The 23,661-nt window shown below is 34.0% G+C and overlaps 1 protein-coding gene across 2 annotated transcripts in view; it reads left to right on the top strand.

Moving 5' to 3' along the window:
* Nucleotides 1-23,661, top strand: part of LOC106873657 (katanin-interacting protein) — a 509,583-nt gene that overhangs the window by 346,639 nt on the left and 139,283 nt on the right. For both annotated transcript variants that reach the window (XM_089344962.1, XM_089344970.1), the window contains exons 31-32: nt 12,290-12,348; nt 16,949-17,059. In XM_089344962.1, the coding sequence (XP_089201088.1) occupies nt 12,290-12,348; nt 16,949-17,059 (170 nt within the window). The remainder of the gene's footprint in view (nt 1-12,289; nt 12,349-16,948; nt 17,060-23,661) is intronic.

The following is a 23,661-nucleotide window of genomic DNA, read 5'->3' as shown; positions in this document are numbered from 1 at the left end:
AGGCTTTGGTCAGCCTCAGCTTATAGTGGAAGACACTTGCCCAAGGTACCATGCACTGGGACTGAACCCGGAGCCAAGTGATTGGGAAGCAAGCTTCTTACCACACAGCCATATGCCTTCTTATTTATATCTCAATGATTTAGTGGTTCAACAAGAAGAAGCCAGCAAAATTAGTGCCAAGTTTAAAAGAAAAATAAGTACTGGAGGTCAATTTGTCTGACTAAACTCTTCAAGGTAGTGCTCCAGCAAGGCCACAATCCAGTGACTGAAACAAGTAAAAGATAAAAATATTAAAAATAAAGCAATAAAAATGTCAATTAAAAATGAATTACCTCATTCATTTGATACACTAAATAGAAATTTAATTTCTAACATTGACTCAAAACATTTGGAGAAGGCTTATAAATTAAATAATCGAGTCTTCTTGCCTATTTATAATTTGCTGTTTGTCTCAGCATTTCAACTTATTTTGTATTCTCTTAGTAATTATTGCATTAATCATTTTGTTTATATGGTTAATTACATCACCAAATTGTCTCACCTGTATGTCATCTCATGTTGTAAGTTTTATCATAATTACCTAAGTTTAACGTAGAATTTGTTCGTTCTTTCTCTCCGTTTGCTTCTATCATTCCTTGAGATCAACAACATCAGCAAACATCTTTCTGAAATGTCTTCATCTCTTTTATTAAAGAAAAAAAAACAAAAACTTTGGCGTTTTTGTGACTTAATAATAATCCATTGAATGAGATTATATTTAGGAGCAGATAGCATCATGGGTCCATAATTACTTTCTCTTGTCTGTGTACAAATAAACCATCTAACTAAATCCTTTTGACTTCATTATGGAGAAAAATGTATATTGTTTTGATGTGTGTATATATATATATGCGTGTAATTATGTGCATATACATATACATTCATAATACATACCTATGTATGTAGTGGATGCATGCAAAATGATGTTATATAACATGATATAATATAATGTAATATAATATAATATAATATAATATATATATATATATATATATATATATATATATATATATATAAAATGTGAACATGCACACATATATATGCTCTGTTTATCTCACACACACATACTCTTTCTCTCTCTTTCTCTCTCTCTCTCTCTCTCTCTCTCTCTCTCTTCTCTGACCTTCTGCAACCTTACTCTCTGATATCCTCTCTGTCTCTTTGTGTTTATTATTACAGGTTTCTCAATTCTAATGAGAAGACTTGTTATTGCCCCTAGGCTTTCTTATTATCATAGAGTAATTTACTTGTTATTAAATAATATTTTTAGCAATATTCTGTTCAGTTGCTTTATTGTCTGCAGCAAGAGATCTTTGCTAGTTAACTATTTTATAATACCACCTCATCATCATCTTCTTCATCATCATATTATTATTATTATCAGTATTATTATTATTATTATTATAGAACACATCAGATTGATTATTGTACATAGATATGCATTTAAAGAACGTACACATATATCTACTTTGTGTATTTTGTTTCCATACATAGCTCTACCATATGTGTATGCCTATACATATTTATCCTTAAAACTCCATAAGTGTATATTTATCTATCTACCCATCCATCCATTCACCCACACACACACACGCACTCACACACTCATATACTCTTTTGCTGGTGTAGAAATATTTTTGTATTTGTTGTATTCATTGATGAAAAAAATAGAAGCCATAAAAACAGATATTTGGAAAGTTTTTAAGTTAGTACCATCAAAAACAGCATCTATTTTAATGAGCTAATAAATGAGCATGTGCGTGTTGGCATGAACTACTCAAAATAACCATTGAATCTCCCTCTACAAAATGCTTGGCAAGACTACGGACCTCCAGTCACAGAAAGCATGCTAAAAATGTAATGTTCGAATGATATTTGGTCCAGACCCATCTAGGGGTGCCAGCATGGAAAAAGAAGTGTAATATGGTGATAATGACAAAATGTAGCATAACACAAAGAAATTAATACAATAAACATGTTTAATAACAGATGTTTATGTCATTTTCGCTGACAGAATTATGTAAGAAAATAGAAACAGGTTTAACAGAATAAATGAAATAAACATACACAGTAGAGGTGCCTGCATGATTGTGTAGTTTAAAAGCTTGCCTCCCAATCATGAAGTCTTGGGTTCAGTGCCACTGCTTGGCACCATGGACAAGTGTCTTCTACTATACCCTCAGGCTGATCAAAACCTTGTCAGTGAATTTGGTAAACAGAAACTGAAAGAAGCTTCTCATATATGTGTTTATGTTTGTTCTCCAACACCATTCACCAACCAGTTTTAGTCCATTTACATCCCTGCATCTTAGCTGTTCAGGAAAGAAAATCTTATAGAGTAAGTGCCAAGCTTTAAAAATAAATACTAGGTTTGATTTTTTTTTACTAAGCCCATCGAGGTGGTGCCCCTATATGGCCACAGTCCAATGACTGAAGCAAGTCACTGACTAAAGATAAAGGTATCAGGTTGAACAGAAACAAACCTCACTCCTTGTGCAGAATATTTCATATGAACTTAAGATGTCCAGGCTGTAGAGTAATTAAATATGTTGTCAAAAACCTAATTAACCTACTTTAAACTCAATCAGAAACTGTTATTGTTTAATAGATAAGTGGTGGATAAAGTGGTGAGCTGGCAGAATCATTAGCATGTCAGGTGAAATGCTTGGTGGTATTTCGTCTGTCTTTATGTTCTGAGTTCAAATTCCTCCAAGGTTGACTTTGCATTCCATCCTTTCAGTGTCAATAGAATAAGTACCGGTTGACCACAAGGGCTGATGTAATTGATTTAACTCCCACCCTTGAAATAACTGGTCTTGTGCCAAATTATGAAATCATTATATTAGTGGTGGGTCTCTGTTCACTGGTGAGGATTCAGGTATTCAATTAGCTGATTTACCTTCTCCCAAATTAACACGTAATTGACTGAGCATTCCAAAGAAATATGAACCCTTTAACATTGTTTCTGCAGGCAGAATCACCATGACAAACTATGCAACAAGGTAGTGCCTGCTTTTATTTATTTATTTTTCTTTTTTGCAATTCCATTTCAGTCTAGTCAATGTGAACCTCTATACAGTTTTCATTCGTTTCATTCATGAAGTATAGGTTGACCTGATCCCTAGGAAAACGACAATCCTCCAAGATCCCAGAAATTGTGATCAAACCAGAAACTAGTTAAACTTCTTAGCTATTCATCCACACTGTGATCAACTGGTTTAGAAGCTCAGTTTGTAATCATATGATAAATTACAAGGATACAACATTGAAAAATGTCCTTATCAACTACATGCAAGCATTGTAAGAAATTTCAAGAAGCCAACATAATACAGATATTCAGCCCCAAACATGACAGCTGTAAATTTCATAAATATAACTGTTACATTCAGATGTTCCAATTGAACATCAATGCCAATGGATTTGAAATTTTGTGAGGGTTTGCTAAAGTTAAGAGCACTACCACTCTTCTACCGACTCACTAACAGAACGAATACCTTTCCACAAATAATGTATACGTGCCATGCATTGTTGCTCATTGTTGAAGCAGATACAATAAAGAGCCACAATGACATACTTCACAAAACATACATGCCTACAACTTGAGTGAAAATCTCTTTTCTGAAGTATAGCTTTCATCTGTGAAATATTTCCCCAAAACCTACAATAAACTTTATGGAATAAAACTCAAATTCTAAATATAATCTAACAAATAACACTTCTTAGTAGGAATAGCTGGATGATTAACAAGTTTGCTTCTCAAGCATCCCTTCCCATATTTGATTCAAATGTACTGCATTCTAGCATTTTGAGCGAATATTTTCTACTGTTACTTCGGGTTACCCAGCAATTTGACTAGCAACCCAGGAGGTTGCACCAAGCTCCAATCTGATCTGGTAAGGTTTCTACATCTAGATGCCCTACCTAATGCCAACCACTCTGAGAGTGTAGTGAGTGCTTTTTACTTGCCACCAGCATGGGAGCCATTCAGGTGGCACTGCCATTGACAATGTTCAGATAGTATCTTTTATGTGCCACCAGCACAGGAGCCAGTTAGTGGGCACTAGCATTGACCACTTTTGGATGGAGCTTTTTATGTGCCGCCGGCATGGGGAGCCAGTCAGGTGGCACTGGCATTAACTCATGCTTGAATGGTGATTATTATGTGCCATCAGCATGGATGCCAGCGAGGCGCCACTGACATCGACCATGACTACGATTTCCATTTTGACTTTGATTTTGATTTTATTTGACTCAATAGTTTTTTACAAAGTGCAGCATATTGCCCGATGATTCAAGGATATTTTTAAATAGGCTCGTTATGCGACACTGGTATCAGCCACGACTGTGATCTCACTTTACTTGCTGGGTCATTGGCCACAATTCGATTTCACTTGAATCAACAGGTCTTCTCATATATATATATAGATATATAGGGCAGGGAATCGTCAATTAGTAATAAAATTAATAATTAACAATTTTGCCGAGTAGCTCAGTATGAAAAAAACCTTTATCGGTAAAACCATTTATAATCTTAAATATACAGGGATCAGCAGAAGCCTGCTTCTCCAACATACTGAGAATTCAGAAATAGCAGTCAAAGAACTACTGATTCCAAAATACAAATTTTTTCTCTAATGGATGGCCATATCGCCATCCGTTAGAGAAAAAATTTGTATTTTGGAATCAGTAGTTCTTTGACTGCTATTTCTGAATTCTCAGTATGTTGGAGAAGCAGGCTTCTGCTGATCCCTGTATATTTATGATTATATATATATATATATATATATATATATATATATATATATATATATATATATATATATATATATATATATAGAGAGAGAGAGAGAGAGAGAGAGAGAGATGGCCAATGCTGGTGTCATGTAAAAAGCATCTATTTAGCATTGAGTCTCACAGAGGTAATGTGGCTGATGCCAATGTCATGTAACTAGCACCCATGTTAGTGGCATGTAAAGAGCACCTTTCGAGCATTGGGTCTCACAGAAGCAATGTGACCGATGCTGGCGTCACATAATTAGCACCTGTGCCAGTGGCATATAAAGCATCTTTTGAGTATTGAACCTTACGAAGGCAATGACAAATCACCAAGACCTTTGGCAATATGCCGTGCATGAGTAGAAGACCTATCAAACCAAGTGAAATCATAGTCATGTCAGATACCGGTGTCACACAACTGGCACCCATGCCAGTAACACGTAAATACACCTATTACACTCTCAGAGTAGTTGGCATTAGGAAGGGAATCCAACCGTAGAAACCATGCCAAACCAGACTAGAGTCTGGTACAGCACCTCAGCTTACTAGCCCTGGTCAAACCATCCAAACTATGCTAGCATGGACAACAGATGTTAAATGAGGATGATGATGATGAGATAGATAGATAGATAGACAGCCAGACAGACAAACATAGCTAGATCGATAGACAGACAGATGGACAGTTAGATAGATAGATAGATAGATAGATAGATAGATAGATAGATAGATAGATAGATAGATCAATCGATAGATAGATAGATAGATAGATAGATATTCATATAGACATAATCACTATCCTATGTCTATTTTCCACACTGTTGTTATATATATATGTACATACATTTAGCCATAGATATACATGTATACAAAGTCAGGGAGAGAGAGAGAGATACAGGTTATTCAGAAGTTCATTTAGTATTTTAGTATTTTTTTATATCATTTAAATGCTAAAGGGCTTTTTAAGCCTCTGAATCAGCCTCTGTGTGTGTGCGTGCGTGCGTGCACATGTGCATATTTAGTTTTAAACTCTACTAGGCAGAAGTTAACATGCATACAGACAGACCCACATAAACTGCAACTGTTGATAATAGATGGTAATGACGTCAGTGGCTTTTAAGGTAAACAAGTGTGAACCCAAATTTGAATAAAATGGGATTTGAATTAAAAAAAAAAAAACGTCAAGGAAGTAACAACAATGATGATTAATTTATTCTGCATAGCTGCCCCATATTTGTAGTAGCTATAATGACACCCACCAGAAAGATAGGTTTGGAATTAGGATCTGTTAAGAGAAAGGCATGCCTGTGTGGCTAAGAAGTTCATTGTACAAGCATGGGATTGTGAATTCAATCCCAGTGTGTGGTACCTTTCAGCAAGTATCTTGTACTATAGCTTCACTACCATGTGTGTGAATTTTTGTTGAAGTAAACTGTGTGGGGAACCCATTAAATGTGTGTGTATTATTCTTTTACTTGATTCCGTCATTTCACTACAGCCATGCTGGAGCACTAACTTAATGGCTTTTAGTTGAAGAAATTGACCCCATGACTTATTCTTTGTAAGCCTTGTACTTATCCTACCAGTCTCCTTTGCCAAACCACTAAGTTACGGAGACATAAACACACCAGTATCAGTTGTCATGTGACACACACACACTCACAAATATATATATATTATGATTGACCGTTGACTGGACACTATTCAATTTTTTTTCTCCGTGTTTTTCTCCTTGTCTCCGTATTCTTTCTGTTGAAGAGCGTAGCTCGAAACGTCAAAGACTTTCCGTATTCCTGAGCGTCATACTAATACATCCTATTGTTATTTACACCACCTGTCCTCGTCTGTTGTTGTTTTTTCGTATATTCTCCCATATAGATATATATATATATATATATACACACACGATGGACTTCTTTCAGGTTTCGTCTTCCAAATCCACTCACAAGGCTTTGGTCAGTCCAAGGCTTTAGTAGAAAACACTTGCCCAAGGTGCATCACAGTTGGACTGAACCCAGAATCATGTGGTTAGGAAGCAAGCTTCTTACCACACACCCATGCCTGTGCCTATATATATATATATATATATATATATATATATATATATATATATATATATGTATATATATGTATATATGTATGTATATATATATGTATGTATTTATATATATATGTATATATGTATGTATATATATGTATATATGTATGTATATATATGTATATATATTTATATATATACATATATATATATGTATATATATACATACACACACACACACACACACACACACACACACACATATATTACAGAAAAGAAAAGAAAATTCAAACACAAGATAGGTATGAAAACAGTCTAGAACATTGGGTAAATACTCCTAGTAGTTGGAAAAAAATTACCAGCAAGCAGCTACAGACAACTGGACTCTGTACCTCTCAGATACCAGCTGTGAGAGACAGGGTTCAGCCCGTCCTCGTTTTCATGGCTATCCTGTGTTCTGCAACACAAATTCATAAACGAAATTTACTTTATTTTCTGGAAAATACAAACCCAATCAATACTTCTAAGTCTGTTTATACAGTGTGTGTGTGTGTGTGTGTGTGTTTGTGTGCATGCGTGTGTCTTTGTGCCTGTGTTTGTCACTCTTCACCGTTTGACAACCAGTGCTGGTTTGTTTATATCTCTGAAACTTAGTGGTTTGGCAATAGAGATAAGGAGAATAAGTACCAGACTTCAAAAACTGGGCTACATCCATACTGAGGCACCCCTTTGAAGGGTTTTCTGTGAACGCATCAACACTAGTACTTACCTTTTAAGTCTGGTACTTCTTCTCTTGGTCTCTACTGCCATACCACTAAGTTATCGGGATATAAACAAACCAGTACCGGTTGCCAAGCATTAGGGTGGAAACATACACATATGACAGAAGGTTCCCAGTACAATCTATAAAATGGAGGGTGCCATGTATTTGACAGAGTTACAAGATCCTCAAGACCCCACATCTTTGCTCACTTGCCAACCACATCAATCCTTTAGCATTCAAACCAGCTATATCTAGCCCTAATGGTCTACCTGTTCTATGCTCAAACCAGCCAGATCTGACTTCTAACACTTACCCTACAATGTTATTCTGAAAATAAACAATCATATTGTTGAAATCTCAAGATAATGCAGGATAAATTGAAAACGGAAATAAATAAGCATTACATTGACAAATTAATCTGAAAGCTAAAGGGTTAAAACGTTCCCCTTTGAGTAAATTTATAGTGGTGCTCAAAATAGTGGGTGTTGCCTCATGCACCAAATTTTAAAGTACTCTCACCCCTTTATAAAGTATTTGTTTATTTATTCATGACAGTGTGGTTGAGGAGGTGAATAGAAGGGTCAGCAATACAGAAGAACCAGAATCAGAGGGAGAAGGCACAGGAGTGTGATGATAGAAACAGTGAAAGGAATGAGCGAGTTGTAGAAGCAGTGAGAGAGTGATGGATGCTTATAGAGGTGGATGAATGGCAAGAGTGGTAGCCAAGTGAGGGGTACAGAAGTGGGGAACATACAGCTAAGTGCCAGTTACCACACTTATGATGCTGAGATTAATATTAGTTAACGCTAAAAATATTTCTGCTCATGACGAAAATTTAATTTTAGCTCACTACCCTAAGTATGATTGCCTGCACTAAACTAATATACATACATTCCTATATATATATATATATATATATAACATACAAAAATAAGAGGAATGACCAGCAAAAGTAGACTCCTATATGCTAGAAATAGATCCCGAATCATCTAACCACGAAAAAATATGTTCTCAGTAAAAACTTAGCAACACAACAGACTGTAAAAGGGCAAGACAAATGAAAAATGAGTCTGTTGTGTCGCTAATGTTTTACTGAGAACATATATTTTAGTGGCTAGATGATTCTTCATCTATTTCTAGCATATAGGAGTCCACTTTTGCTGGTCATTCCTCTTATTTTTGTATGTAATATAATTTTAATCTTCGGATTTTTTTTTTTGATATGCTAGACCACTGGTTTTAATTGATTAATATCAATTTCTACTATTATTAATAAATTTTATATATATATATATATATATATATATATATATATATATATATATATATATATATATATATATATATATATATATATATATATATATATATATATATAGAGAGAGAGAGAGAGAGAGAGAGAGAGAGAGAGAGAGAGAGAGAGAGAGAGAGAGAGATGGACATTCCTATATATATATATATATATTTATGTGGAGAGAGAGATATGGATGTATGTATATTAGTTAAGTGCCGGCTATCATATTATGTACATATAAATATGTGTATGTATAAATTTATTGTGTTCTTAAAGTTTTAAGTTTCTGCTTCACAGTAATCTTATTTCCTGCTATCAGAACTGACATTCAAGCTCCAGTGTCACATGAAAAGCCCCTTTATATATATATATATATATATATATATATATATATATATATATATATATATATATATATATATATATATATATATGGTTTTATAATTAAATTGTTGAAAATAGTTAAGATTACTGAGTTTTCTCACCCAAGAAAGAAACAAAAATGTAATTGTTAATTTCTGTTCAGTAAAAAATATCTTTATTTAAAGCCTAATGGAATTACTAAAAAAATTCGTATTAAATAAGCCTAGATTAGAACGATGAGCTGTATTCTAAAATGATAAATGATCAGTATCTAAGAAACAGATAATTGTTTGCATCGGTATTCATTTATAAAAGTGCAGTCAAGCCTGCCTAGATTATTCCCTATTGAAACGTTAAATCACCGTTGTGTTTTATATTTTAGATTTAGAATTAAATATTTTATGTAATAAGCATTTCTTTTACCAAACTATCTAGTCACGGCTAAATTTATTTTAATTCAATCATTCTAAAAGATTTGTTGCATGCAACCATTTGTGAATGAAAGAATTTTCTCATCAGCTGACAACTGAAAAGGATCAAACAGACATTTATTGTAAAGCAACTTTTGAGAGAAACAGCCAGTTTGTTCTTTCTTTTGTTTCTTACTGTAATAAAAGCTTCCCGATAATTCTGTTTGTTTCTATTGTGTAATCAATGGCGATAGCTGTTCCTGTATCCTATATTATAAAGTTTTAAACCTATTTAATAATAATTGTTCTTATTACGGTGGATGATTGAAATGGAATTTCAAATACACAGCTTCCTGTCTGTATGATTACATCAGCGGGGAAGGAAAGAGAACAAATTGGATTTGAAATTAAATTTTTGTCTTGCAGTGGTTAAGGTGTGAGCTGCACAATTTCCTGATAACTTCAGATATTTTTGTTCACAACTGCAATAAATATTATCCTATGGATTCATACATTTCCTAATGTTTTTCTGACTTACTCTTGTAATATTACTCTTTTTGATACCTTCTTTCATTTTATCTTTTGTTTTCGAATATTGATTTATTTTCCTCTTTTTCTGTTTTTTTTTCTTCTTCACCTCCTGTAGAATGTACATTGTGAATGTCCTTGAATGTCTTTCATATAAATGATTAGGCTTTCAGTTATATGTGCGTAACGCATTGTCTGGGAATTTCTTTTTATTTTGTTCAGAATATTTGCTGCTTACATCTATGTATTGATACATGCTGACTAACATTTAAAACAAAGAGAATTCTGCCATATATAAGGTTTAAAACATTACAATTTAAAAGGGATTTAATTATATGTGATATTTGTGATATGTGGATAGATAGATATAAACACACACTTATGTGTGTTTATGTGGCTGTGGTAGTGAGTTTGCTTCTCAACCACATGGATCTGTGGTTAGTCTCACTACACATGGCACTTTGGGCCTTCAATAATAGCCTCAACCAAAGCCTTGTGAATAAATCTGATAGATGGAAACTGAAGGAAACCCATTATATGTATGTATGTATGTATATATCTTTGTGTTGTATTTGTCCCCCACCACCCTTTGTCAACCCATGTTGGTTTGTTTACATCCCCATTATTTAGTGATTTTGCAAAAGTGACCAGTAGAAATATCAGACTTGAAAAATAAGTACTGGGGTCAATCAGTTCAACTAAGCCCCTTCTAAGCTGTGCTTCAGTATGGCAACAGTCTAGTGAATGGAATCAAGTAAATGATAAACGATATATATGCATGTATCATCCTCATCCTCCTCATTGTCATTGTTTCAGTGTCCACTTTCCCATACTTGTATGGCTCCGACTGAAATTGTTGAGGCAGATTTCCTATGGCTGGATGTTCTACTTGTCACCAGACTCTACTTGTTTCCTTGCAAGATAATATTTCCACATGGCTAGACATGATTTTCATAGAAGACAGGAAAAAAAAATCACTTGCATGACTAGATGCTCACTTTAGACCATCACATGATGTCAAAGCTAAGACACTGATATATCATAATCATCATTATCATTTAACACACACACACACACACACACACAGATATATACATTATATGATGGGCTTCTCACAGTTTCCATCCACCAAATTTACTCACAAGGCTCTGGTCAGCCCAAGACTATAGCAGAAGACACTTGCCCAAGGTGCCATGCAGTGGGACTGAACCCAGAAGCATGTGGTTGGGAAGCAAGTTTCTTACCACACATGCGTTATATCATAGTTTTGAGATTTTGAGGATGCGATTAGGGTAGGTGTAAGAGGCCAGATCTGGCCAGTTTGAGCATGAAATAAGTAGAATATTTTGGCCAGATATGGTCAGTTTAAATGCTAAAGGGTTTGATAAATTGTAGAAGCTCTGCAAATCTGCAAAATGGACAGAGTAGCATGGAAAGAAAATGTATTTAATGCCAAATTAAATATACAGGACCTATTTTTCTTATAACATAGACTACATTATCTAATGTACCTATATCTTAAGCATGTGTGATTTGAGAGAGATTTGGCTGAAATTTCTTGCCAGTTAAACAACTGAGTTGAGGCTCCGTTTTCATTAGTTCATAGTGTAATGGTTATATGTTTGGATATTAATCAAGCAGTATGAATTAGAGCTCACTGATATGTTACTAATTGTTACTATTTGTTTATATGTTCTAATATATTCATATAACCTTCTGAAGAATCCTCGTTCATTGAAAATTTGTATGAGGGCATGCTGAAAAGTTCCTGGTTTTAAGGGTGTCACGAAAGACCTGGCTGGAGTTCTTTTACAGGGCTTAGAAAAACTGAAGGACCACTGCAAGAAGTGTGTGAATCTGAGAAGTGGAATATGTTGAATAAAATTATATTCCTTTTCCCAAAGCCCGGAACTTTTCAGTACCCCTTTGTATGTATATATTTGGTGGTACATGTGAACAGTTTTCTGTCATTGCCTAGAAATCTGCTTAAAAGACTATGAAAGGTCGTGTATTTCTCTTTGTAAGTATTTCTTCCATCGCTATATGTATTATAAATCTCCTATTATTTTCTATTTAAACAGGTGCCTCTTGTCAGAACAGTCCAGCTTGTGTTATGAAACTGTCGCTATGCCATGCGGATGTATCCTTTGCAGTAAATATTTGCATCTTGTATATGTTTATATCCTTTTACATTTGGGTTGGTGTGGATAGATTGAATAAACTAAGAGAAATGTCCTACATTGAAATCTCCAAATATTATTTCTAATAGATTTATCTGTGGTTTCTCCCTAACCATATGGTCTTCTGTTCAGTCCCACTATGAAGCACCTTGAGTAAGTGTCTTCTACTATAGCCCTGGACCAACCAAAGCCTTGCAAGTTGAATTGGTAGACAAAAACTGACAGAATCCCATTAGGTGTGTGTGTGTGTGTGTGTGTGTGTGTGTGTGTATGTGTGTGTGTAAATGTATAGATGTGTTTGCATATTTATGTATGTATATGTGTATGTATGTGTGTGTGCCTTTGTGCATACCATTGCTAAACATTGTATGATGGTTATAAGTGAGCATCATTGTCATGCAAATGAGGTTACTCATTTCCAATCATCTTTGGAAAACATGTCTTGCTATGGGGAAATATTACCTCACTTAAAAACAGGTTAAGGTTGGTGACAGGAAGGGCATCTTACTAGAGAGTCCACTTCAACAAATTCTGTCTGACCCATGTGAGCATGGATAAGTAAATATTAAATAATGATGATAATGATTTCTAATACAGATATAAGAATGGAAAAATGAGTGGAGAAACACTCAGTTAAATTAACACTAGTACTTGTTGGGTACTTATTTCATTTAACTCTTTGAAGGAGGGAAAAGCAGTTGACCTTGGCTAGATTTCATCTCAGAACATAAAGGGACATAACTAAGTGATGCAATGCATTTTGTTCTGCTGATTCTGCTAGTCCATGATCTCATTGAATTCAATGCAATAATTAAGAAGATAAGTTCAGTGCGATTAATAAGATTCAGTGAATAAAACGAATTTGGGTGATTTGGGGGGAAGACTTGGTGATTTTTATTGTATAATTGAATCAGATGACATAGATAGTGGCCTATAGGCTGATACTAATTTCTCTTTCAGAATTGAAATTAATGTTTGATAGATAACATCAGTATGAGTGATGTGGATTTTTATAACAAGAATTTCAGTGTTCAAAGGAACAGGTCTGTTAAGTGAAATCTTTTGTGAGAGATTTCAAAGAGTTCTTTGAAAGTAATATTTTCAACAGATACAATAATATTGTGTTATGCATATGATACCTTATAGGTGCAATTATGATAATATGATTAAGAAATTCAGTTTGCAACCAAGTGGCTTCAAGTTTGATATCACATCATGGCATCTTTAGCAAACATTTTCTGTCCACAGCCTTCAGTTGACTGAAATCTTTGGAGTGGAACTGGATCGACCAAATAACTGTGCAGAAACATGTTGGATTAATTGTAATAGTTCTTCAACAGTAGACTTAATCCATCATCCTGTTTAAGCCTATCACCTGGTCCTTAGGTGTCTTGAGTGGAGTCTACTCAATTGCAAGCATTCAGGGCAGGTTTGAGTGTAACTACCTCTTTCAATCTTAGACAATTTGCAGTTGATTGGAAATACTACCCTTCCTCTTCTCATTCACAAAATAATAATAATAATAATAATAATAATAATAATCCTTTCTATTATAGGCACAAGGCCTGAAATTGTAGAGGAGAGGGTTAGTCAATTACATTGACTCCAGTGTGTAATTGGTAATTATTTCATCAGCCCTGAAAGGGGTGCCAGTTACATTGAAAGGATGAAAGGCAAAGTAAACCACAGCAGAATTTGAACTCAGAACGTAAGAACAGATGAAATGCCACTAAACAATTTGCCTGGCATGCTAACGATTCTGCCAGCTTGCCATCTTCATTTAATAATAATAATAATGATAATAATAATAACCCTTTCTGCCATAGGCACATGGTCTAAAATTTTTACATGAGAGGGTTAGGCATTTACATTGAGCCCATACCTGAAATTTGAGGGAACGAGTAAGTTGATTACATCGACCCCAGTGCATAACTGGTACTTATTTAATCGACCCTGAAAGGATGAAAGGCAAAGTCGACCTCATAATAATAATAATAATAATAATAATAAATGCCCTGATGCAGTACCAGGCAGTGGCTCTCATGGCTTCTGATCTTAGCTGACTGGAAGTGTTAGGATGTACATTGTTTTGTCTTGCTATAAAAGATGGGCTACAGCAAATATTCTGCTCAATACCAAGATTTGCTTGTCGCTTGACCTTAACCAGTTGAGCGTGTCCTTTGGTGGTTGACAATATGTGCATCTCTGATTATGAGTAGAAGTAGTAGGGGAGCATTATAGCCATGTGTTGAGAGGAATTCTTTGGAGTTTGAATAATTCACCTCTGGAAACATGGATATTTTGTTCATCATCCTTAAACAACCCTTATTTAGGGACCTTTTGAGCAGGATGGGCTACTTGACCCGAAGAAAATTCTGACTGGGATCCACCTACAAGGTTATGCACTATTTATCTTGATAGGAGATCATTGTGTTGCATACATATGGTTGTGATGCATGTGTCTGATGTACCCTTATCAGATGAGTAGTGATGATGGGTATATTGGGTTTTGTATATTTGTACCCCAGTGTCACTTTGATGGCATGCACTGCTCTCTCACTCAATAACAATAATAATAATGATAATATAATTTATTGGATCTGTCCCAGTTTCTCTTCATTGAAAAATTGATGCTTGGGAAAAAGATTTTAAGTGAAGAATGAAGAATACTTGCGGCAGTATCCATAAATATCTATTCTGCCAATTCAGATATTTGATTAAGCAGAATCAGTTATTTTATTTTTCTCATATATAAAATCAAAATTTATTATTTTAAATTTGTTTGATTATGATTTGTGTATCTATCAAATTAGCCAAAGAGTTTTGTTTGATAAACTTCACAAGTAATAAGATATTTTTTCTGATACAGATCTATCTTTTTAGATACTTCATTAATTTATGAGATAAGCTATCATAATAATCATCATCACTATCATTATCATCACCATCATCGTCTTGATCATCACTGTTATAGTGTTCAACTGTCTAAAAATATTTTCAATCATGGCTGTGTGGTTAAGAAGCTTGCTTTGCAGCCATGTGATCTGAGATTCAGTTCCACTGCGTGGTACTTTTGGACAAACGTCTTTTATTAAGGCCTTAGGCTGACCAAGGCCTTATCAGTAAATTTGGTTGACAGAAACTGTGTAGAAGTGCTTCATGTATATGTGTATGTGTGTTTTTGTGTGTGGCTACTGCCCTCAGCTGGTTGGCAACTGGTTTTAGTTTGCTTACATCCTACTAATATAGCAGTTCAGCAAATGAGGTTGATAGAATAAGTATCTGACTTAAAAAAAAAAAAAGAATGGTACTGGGGTTGATTTATTCAATTAAACCCTTCAAAATGGTGCTCTAACTTGGCGGCAATTCTGTGACTGTAACAAGTAAAAGATAAAAGTTTAAAGATTCTAGCTGAATACTTTCCAAAGTGTTTCATTTCGAGCTAAATTTGTAAGACTAACAACATGAGGCACTGTTAATATGAGTTTCAAATTTTGGCACAAGGACAGTAATTTTGGCGGGAGAGGCTGACTTCACTGGTACTTATTTTATCGACTCCAAAAGGATGAAAGGCAAAGTTGACAACTGCTGTTGGTTTGTTTACATTTCTGTAACTTAGTGGTTTGGCAAAAGAGACTGATAGAATGAGTACCAGGCTTAAAAAAGAAAGAAAGAGATAAATACTGGAGTTGATTCATTTGGCTAAAATTCTACAAGGTGGTGCCTCCACGTGGCTACAGTCTAATGACTCAAGCAAGTAAAAGATAAGAGTTGATGACAGGAAGAGCATCTACTTGAAAAATCCTGCCTCAAATAACTCCACATCCAAAAAATGCTAGCATGGAAAAATATCAGACATTAAATATAAGAACAAACTCCATTTGATGTAGCTGTGCGGTTGAGAAACTTGATTCCCAACTATATGGTCTTGAGTTCAGTTCCACTGCTCTGCACCTTGAGCATGTGTTTTCTGCTATAGCTCCCAGCTAATCAAAGCCTTGTGAGTGGTTTAGCTAGATGGAAACTTAAAAAAGCCTATTATATATATATATATGTGTGTGTGTGTGTTTGGTTGGTGTTAGAAAGGGCATCCAGCCATTGAAACCAAACCAAATCCGACTGGAACTTGGTGCTGCTCTTCTGCTTGCCAGCTCTGGTCAAACCATCCAACCCATGCCAACATGGAAAACAGACATTTTTTGATGGTGATGATGATGATGATGATGATGATGATGATGACGACCTATAACTATGTGTGTGTCATTATATTTCTGTTTGTCACCTGCTATAGATTGACAACCTGTGTTGGGTTGCTTATGTCCCCATAATTAGCAGTTTAGCCAAAGAGACTGATAGAATAAGTACCGGGCTTAAAAACATGTACTAGGGTCGATTTATTTTGACTAAAACTTTCAAAGTGGGGCCACAAAAGGGCTGCCGTTCAATAACTGAAACAAGTAAACGATAAAATTTAATAAATAATCATTTTAGATATATTCTTAGGCCTTATGAAACACATTGCTATGTATTGTAAATAATAATTCCTTAAATCATGTTCAGTTATTTATCAGCTGCAGTTGTTCAGTACATGGGGAGATCCTTACTATGTAGGATTAAATGGAATTGAATTATATGATGCTGAATTCTACAAGATACCACTTGATGAAAGCCGTAAGTATCTTTTCCATTGGTGTTGTTTTTACAGTTGTTATTTTTGTTGTTGTTTAACCCCAGTCCATTCTTGATATATAAGATTAATATTTAATATCATTCTAGTCATGATAACAGCATACTTTTGCATTTGTGAGTGTGTGTGTTTGTGCATGTGTATGTACGTATGTATGTATGTATGTATGTATGTATGTATATATATATACATATATATACATATATATACACACATATATATATATACATATATATACATATATATATATATATATATATATATACATATATATATATATATATATATATATATATACATATATATATATATATATATATATATATATATATATATATATATATATATATATATATATATATATATATATATATATACATATATATATATATATATATATATATATATATATACATATATATATATATATATATATATATATATATATATACATATATATATATATATATATACATATATATATATATATATATACATATATATATATATATACATATATATATATATATATATACATATATATATATATATACATATATACATACATATATACATATATACATACATATATATATATATATATATATATATATATATATATATATATATATAGACAAAAATAAATCCACTAAGTTTGCTAGCCACTTGTGGAGTTTGAAGGCCAGCTGCTCACCAAAAACAATCAAGTGAAGAATCATAGAGAAATCTGGACCAGCAGATTTCCAAGATATAGCCCCCCCTCCCCGATCATCACTGATCCTCCTCCATTTTTAACAGTTGGAAGAAAGCAGTCTGGGTCAAATGCTTCTTTTGGCTGTCTCCACACATATACTTGGCTGGTGGTTGAAAATAAGGTAAAGGATGACTCATCTGAGAAAATAACATTCTTCCAATGCTCTAGGGACCAGTTCTGTAGGTTTTTTTACTCCACTCTAAACGTTTTGCAACATTTGTTTTTTAAAGTAGTGGTTTTCTGATTGCAGCCCTCCCATGAAATCCAGCTTTTTGCAGCTCCTGGTGAACAGTTTTTGTGGAAACTGGATTCTCGAGGTGGTCATTAAACTCTGCAGTAATTTTGGGAGCTGTACTTTTGTAATCCTTTCTAACAATTTGCATAAGAGTCCAACAGTCCCTACCTGAAAGTCTTGGTTTTCTTCCAAAGTTTTTTTTCAGCAAGGAGGTTTTACTCTCTTTCTCAAAGGCTGTCATTACTTTCAAGATGGTCCTTCTTGATACACCAAACGTTTCAGCTGTTTTCATTATGCTAGTGCCTGCCATACAAGCACCAACAATCTGACCTCTTTGAAAGTCTGATAGATCTGTCATTTTAATGAATTGTAATTACCTTTTTCTTATGACATCTGAAAAGAAACAGCAATATTTGCAAAACATATTAAGCAACACTAATAATAAATCAAAAAGCATAAAAATAAACAAGCATTTGATGGTTTTATAGATATTTCAAATATATATATATATATATATATATATATATACGGCAAATAAGAAAATTAGAGGATACAAAAATGACATACATCAGCCGGTAGACATTTTAGTATGTCTATTTATTCCAAAGTATTAGAAAAATACATACATATGTAATAATTATGTGTTACACACACATGTACTAATATTACAGAAAAGAGCAAAAGATCAGATTGTCAGCAGGTACTAAGTTCCTTATGGCTGTTAGGAACTTAGTACCTTCTGACAATCTGATATTTTGCTCTTTTCTGTAATATTAGTACATGTGTGTGTAACACATAGTTATTACATATGTATGTATTCTTCTAATACTTTCTAATACTTTGGAATAAATAGACATACTAGAATGTCTACCGGCTGATGTATGTCATTTTTGTATCCTCTCCATTTTCTTATTTGCCATATGAATTAAAGATAAGCTACTTTTTACACCCACCCATATATAACACTCAATTGCGAGATTGCCACGCAATAACCAGCACTTGCGTATGAGTAATTGGGCACACACCCATGCCAATATAGACAACAGCTACTAAATGATGATGATATATATTCCTATGCATATTTCCTTTGTGTGTGAGTGTATACATCCACATTCACACGCATGTACTTACAGAAACTGGTGAAGAAAACATGTGAAAGACGAATTTTGAGTTAGAAGAGATATCACTTTAAGAAGTAATAAAAATTTCATATATTTGAAATCTGAAAGCTTGATAAAAAAAAAAAACCAAAAAAGAAGTCGAAAGGGATTTTAACTTGATGTGATACAGTATAGCAAGCAGTGATGTTTTTGTTAAATGATAGAAATATTCCACATATATCATGGGAAATGGAAAAGTTAATGATTGGTAGCAAGTAAATTGATTTTCCGAAATTGATTTCAAAAGGAGATTAGTGCCAATTTAATCCATCAAGATAACTTTCCAAGGTGGGAGTGATCGAATAGAAAATTTTCCATTCAAGGAAATAACATAGGCCATGGCAACATCAAATCAGAGAGTGAAAGAATCAGCCCATTATATATCTTGGATTTTGGTGTATAACTGTATTGATATCATTTGACAAATTGATGCAGCTAGTGATTGCAATACTGAACTGTTTGTCTCCTTTATCTGTATTAGAACAGTGTGTGTGAGGAACATGATATAAAATGTAACTGATTACAAAGTGTTTCTGATTCAAATTATGTGTTTTCACCTCCTCATGGATTGTTATCCAGTTCTGGCGATAGATGTCAGTTAGTTATCCATCTTGAGTTATGGACTGCGTCGTTCGCTGATGAGTTGTACAAAGAAAATTAATCTCTCTTTCACCCTGAATCAGAATTAAAGTTCAAAGAGAAGCCATTGACAGAATATTGGAATTACTAGGACCCCAATCAAGTTTTCATGGAAATAGATTCGAGAAGAAACTTTGAGTTAATGGTTTACAAAAATACACAAATCTACTGATATCTCTGGAAAGAATAGTTCAATTTGGCATGGAACTATGTTTAAAGATCCATGGCAGAAGCTATGTAAAGAACCATGGTGGAAACTAAAGGAATTCTACTCCAACATAATCATAATTTATATGTGTGTCATGTTAACTGATGACATCATGCAGAGCTAAAGAGTTTTTTCATCATATTTTGAAGCTATCTGTATGAGACTTAAATCCAATATCTAACTCACTTGGCAGATGTGGAAATAATGAGATAAGCACAGTGTTGCAGAATTGCAGGTTTGGTCTAAAGAATGAAGGAAGTTTGCAAAAAGAATATAGACTGGAAGTCTTAAAGTCTATATACACTAGATTACAGGATGGAAAGGCCCAAATTTTGGATACTTTGCACCAACAGTGAAGCATGTTAGTAGATAGTGCAATCCTAGAAATAAAACAACAGGTGCAGGCATGGTAGTGTGGGAAGAAGTTTGCTTCCCAACCACATGATTTTAGTTTCAGTCCCACAGTACTGTATTTTTGGGCAAGTGTTTTCTACTATAGCCCCTGGGCCAGCCAAAGCCTTTATTAATAAATTCACTGAACAATTACCCAGATGCCTACATGCAGCTAAACACTTTCACATATTACAATCCAGACTGTACATAACTTGATATATACATCGTGTCCACAACTCTTAATGCACATGAATTTGAGGAACCATATTTGAATAACTTGTATTTGACATATGATCTTGTAATCTAGATCCCTATATATATATATATATATATCTGTATTTGTGTGCATATATATATGTATGTATATATACATATATATACGTGTGCATGTATGTGTCTATGTGTTTGTATATACATATATGTCTATGTGTGTGTGCATGCATGTATATGTACATATATATATATATGTCTACATATTCATCTGCACATTTATGTGAATGTGTATACTTACACGCGGGCGTATGTTTATATGTGTATATGCATACATACTTGTATATGTGTGTGTATGTGTATATGTATATCCGTGTATATACTTACTTATGTGTATACGTGAGTGTATTAACACGTGTGTTAATATATATATATATATATATATATATATATTTATTTGTGTGAATATGCATGTTTGTGTATGTATGTATGTATATATATGTGTGTGTTTGTGTGTGTGTTCATTTATTCTTTCACTGCTTTCAAGGATTTAGTCAATTATATTGATCACAGTTTGTCTGGTAATCACTTTATCGATTTAATGGTAGCATCCACCTTAGTGCAGAAGAACTTAATTTGGTTCACTAAATACCACAGGGTATTTTTTGTTCGATGCAACCATTTATCATCATTGTGTGCTAACACACATGCACACATGCAACCATACATTTATATACGCAAACATAATGAGGTTTTGTAGTAACTAAAGCTTGTCCACAAGGTTTTGGTGATGTCATAGTGTCAAGATAGCGACTCAAGCTGCTGTCTAGAAAGATCAGGTCCAGAACCATATGGTCAGAAACTGATCTTAACCTTATGAGTAAAGTCTGCACATACATAGTCCTGTGTAATGTCAGAAAGAGGAAGGTTTGTGTGTGTGTATGCACATGTTCTTGTGCCTGCATGTATAAACTGTGAACTTTACCTAAATCATTGGATTTGAAAGAATTAATATATTCTACATGTGTTTGGTACTTTTTTTTTTATTATTTGATTACCCAAATATATATATATATATATATACATACATATATATATATATATATATATATATATATATATATATCATCATCATCATCATAATCATCGTTTAACGTCCGCTTTCCATGCTAGCATGGGTTGGACGATTTGACTGAGGACTGGTGAAACCGGATGGCAACACCAGGCTCCAGTCTGATTTGGCAGAGTTTCTACAGCTGGATGCCCTTCCTAACATATATATATATATATATATATATATATATATATATATATATATGAATATATAAACTGAACCTCAAAAGAAACATTGCACACATACTAAATAGAAGCCTGTTTATTAACAGACTGCCATAGCATTGACTGATGAATGCTAATTAAGAAACTGTTCTGTCCTAATGATAAAACGTCATTTCCTGAAACATGTTTGATGTCACACAGTGTCACGTGATGAAGCAGTGTCCTAAGAGATGAACTCAATATCTCACGTGATCATTGTTAGTGTTGATTACTGCTGGCATCTTCTGTACATTGAATGCGCCAAATGAATGGCTCTCCATGTTTGTTTCTGTGTTTCTGTTTGATTTCCTTGTATGTCTCCACTAACATGTTTTTGTTCCCAACTTTGACCCTCCATAAATCCTAAATTTTATTTTAGAATTCATGGGAGCAACTGTCTTTGAAGACTCATATTGTTGTTGAAAGCTCGAAACGAGGAGGTGATAGACAATCGACAATTGATGAAGGGTTCTTTCTCTGTGTTTACTTGTTCTGTTTTTCATTTTTTTCTCATTGTACATATTTAACTCGTTTGTTTATGTATTTCATGTTATTTGCAACATTAGTGACATCCTGTACCTATATATCCACTCACAAGGCTATAGTAGAAAACACTTGCCCAAGGTGCCACGCAATGGGACTGAACCCAGAACCATGTGGTTGGGAAGCAAACTTCTTATCACACAGCCACTCCTGTACCTCTATATATATACAGGCATACCGCGACTTAAGTCTATTTCAATTTAAGTTGTTCTCAATTATATGTCGGTTCTTAAAAGTAATATATGGAAAAATTAAAGTCAAGTCAATTTACTCGATTTTACATCTGTCCGCCACAAATATTGGAATTCTAAAATCACTAGAAAACCATTAAAAGCTCATAAAATCATGTTACTGTACAATAAATAAGAATGAAAGCATATAAAATCATATTAAAATACGTTTTGTAAATGTTAAGATATACACCATAAAGTAGTGTAGCTTAGTGAATGAAATCATGACATCAGCTGTGTTGTCTTATTTTATCTGTCTTTTGGAGCTCATATTGCACTGGAGTTCGAATATCTACCATTAGGCCTCGTTGTCACTCGTGACTCCCGTGATTGTTTTGAATTTTGATTTGTATATGTCTGTTTATCAGCTACTTTCTCATTCTCATTCATTTGTGACTTTATTTTTTGCCCCCATGGCTCATAAGAAAATTCATAGTGAAAGTGCTAAGTGTCATGCTATAACGCTGGAAGATAAACTGACTATGCTAAAACGCCATGAAAAAGATGAAAAAGTGGTCGCAATTGCACGATCTTTTGGGATGAGTCAGACAACTGTATCGACAATTGTACATAATAAGGACAAGATTTTAGCACATATCAAATCTGAAGCCCCAGGGATGAAGAACACGGTCATCAATAAAAAAAGAGGCAAAATCTTTGAAGAAATAAAAAGTCTTCTTTCTGTTTGGATTGTTAGGTTGAATTGTCAGTGCGCTAGAAAGTGTTGTCTTTGTTTGAGGACCTGAAGAAAAAATATCCAGTTGAGAAAGATGTAGAGTTCAAGGCAAGTCAAAGATGGTTCATGAGATTTAGGAGCGAAGAAGTTATCACTCCATTAAGAAGCAAGGTGAAAGTGCATCAGCTGACAAACAAGCAGCAGCAGAATTTCCTAATGCA

Source organism: Octopus bimaculoides, chromosome 2 (assembly GCF_046866305.1).
Source record: "Octopus bimaculoides isolate indiv1 chromosome 2, ASM4686630v1, whole genome shotgun sequence".
In the NCBI taxonomy this organism is placed as follows: domain Eukaryota; kingdom Metazoa; phylum Mollusca; class Cephalopoda; order Octopoda; family Octopodidae; genus Octopus; species Octopus bimaculoides.
This window is presented reverse-complemented; position numbering and strand designations above follow the sequence as displayed.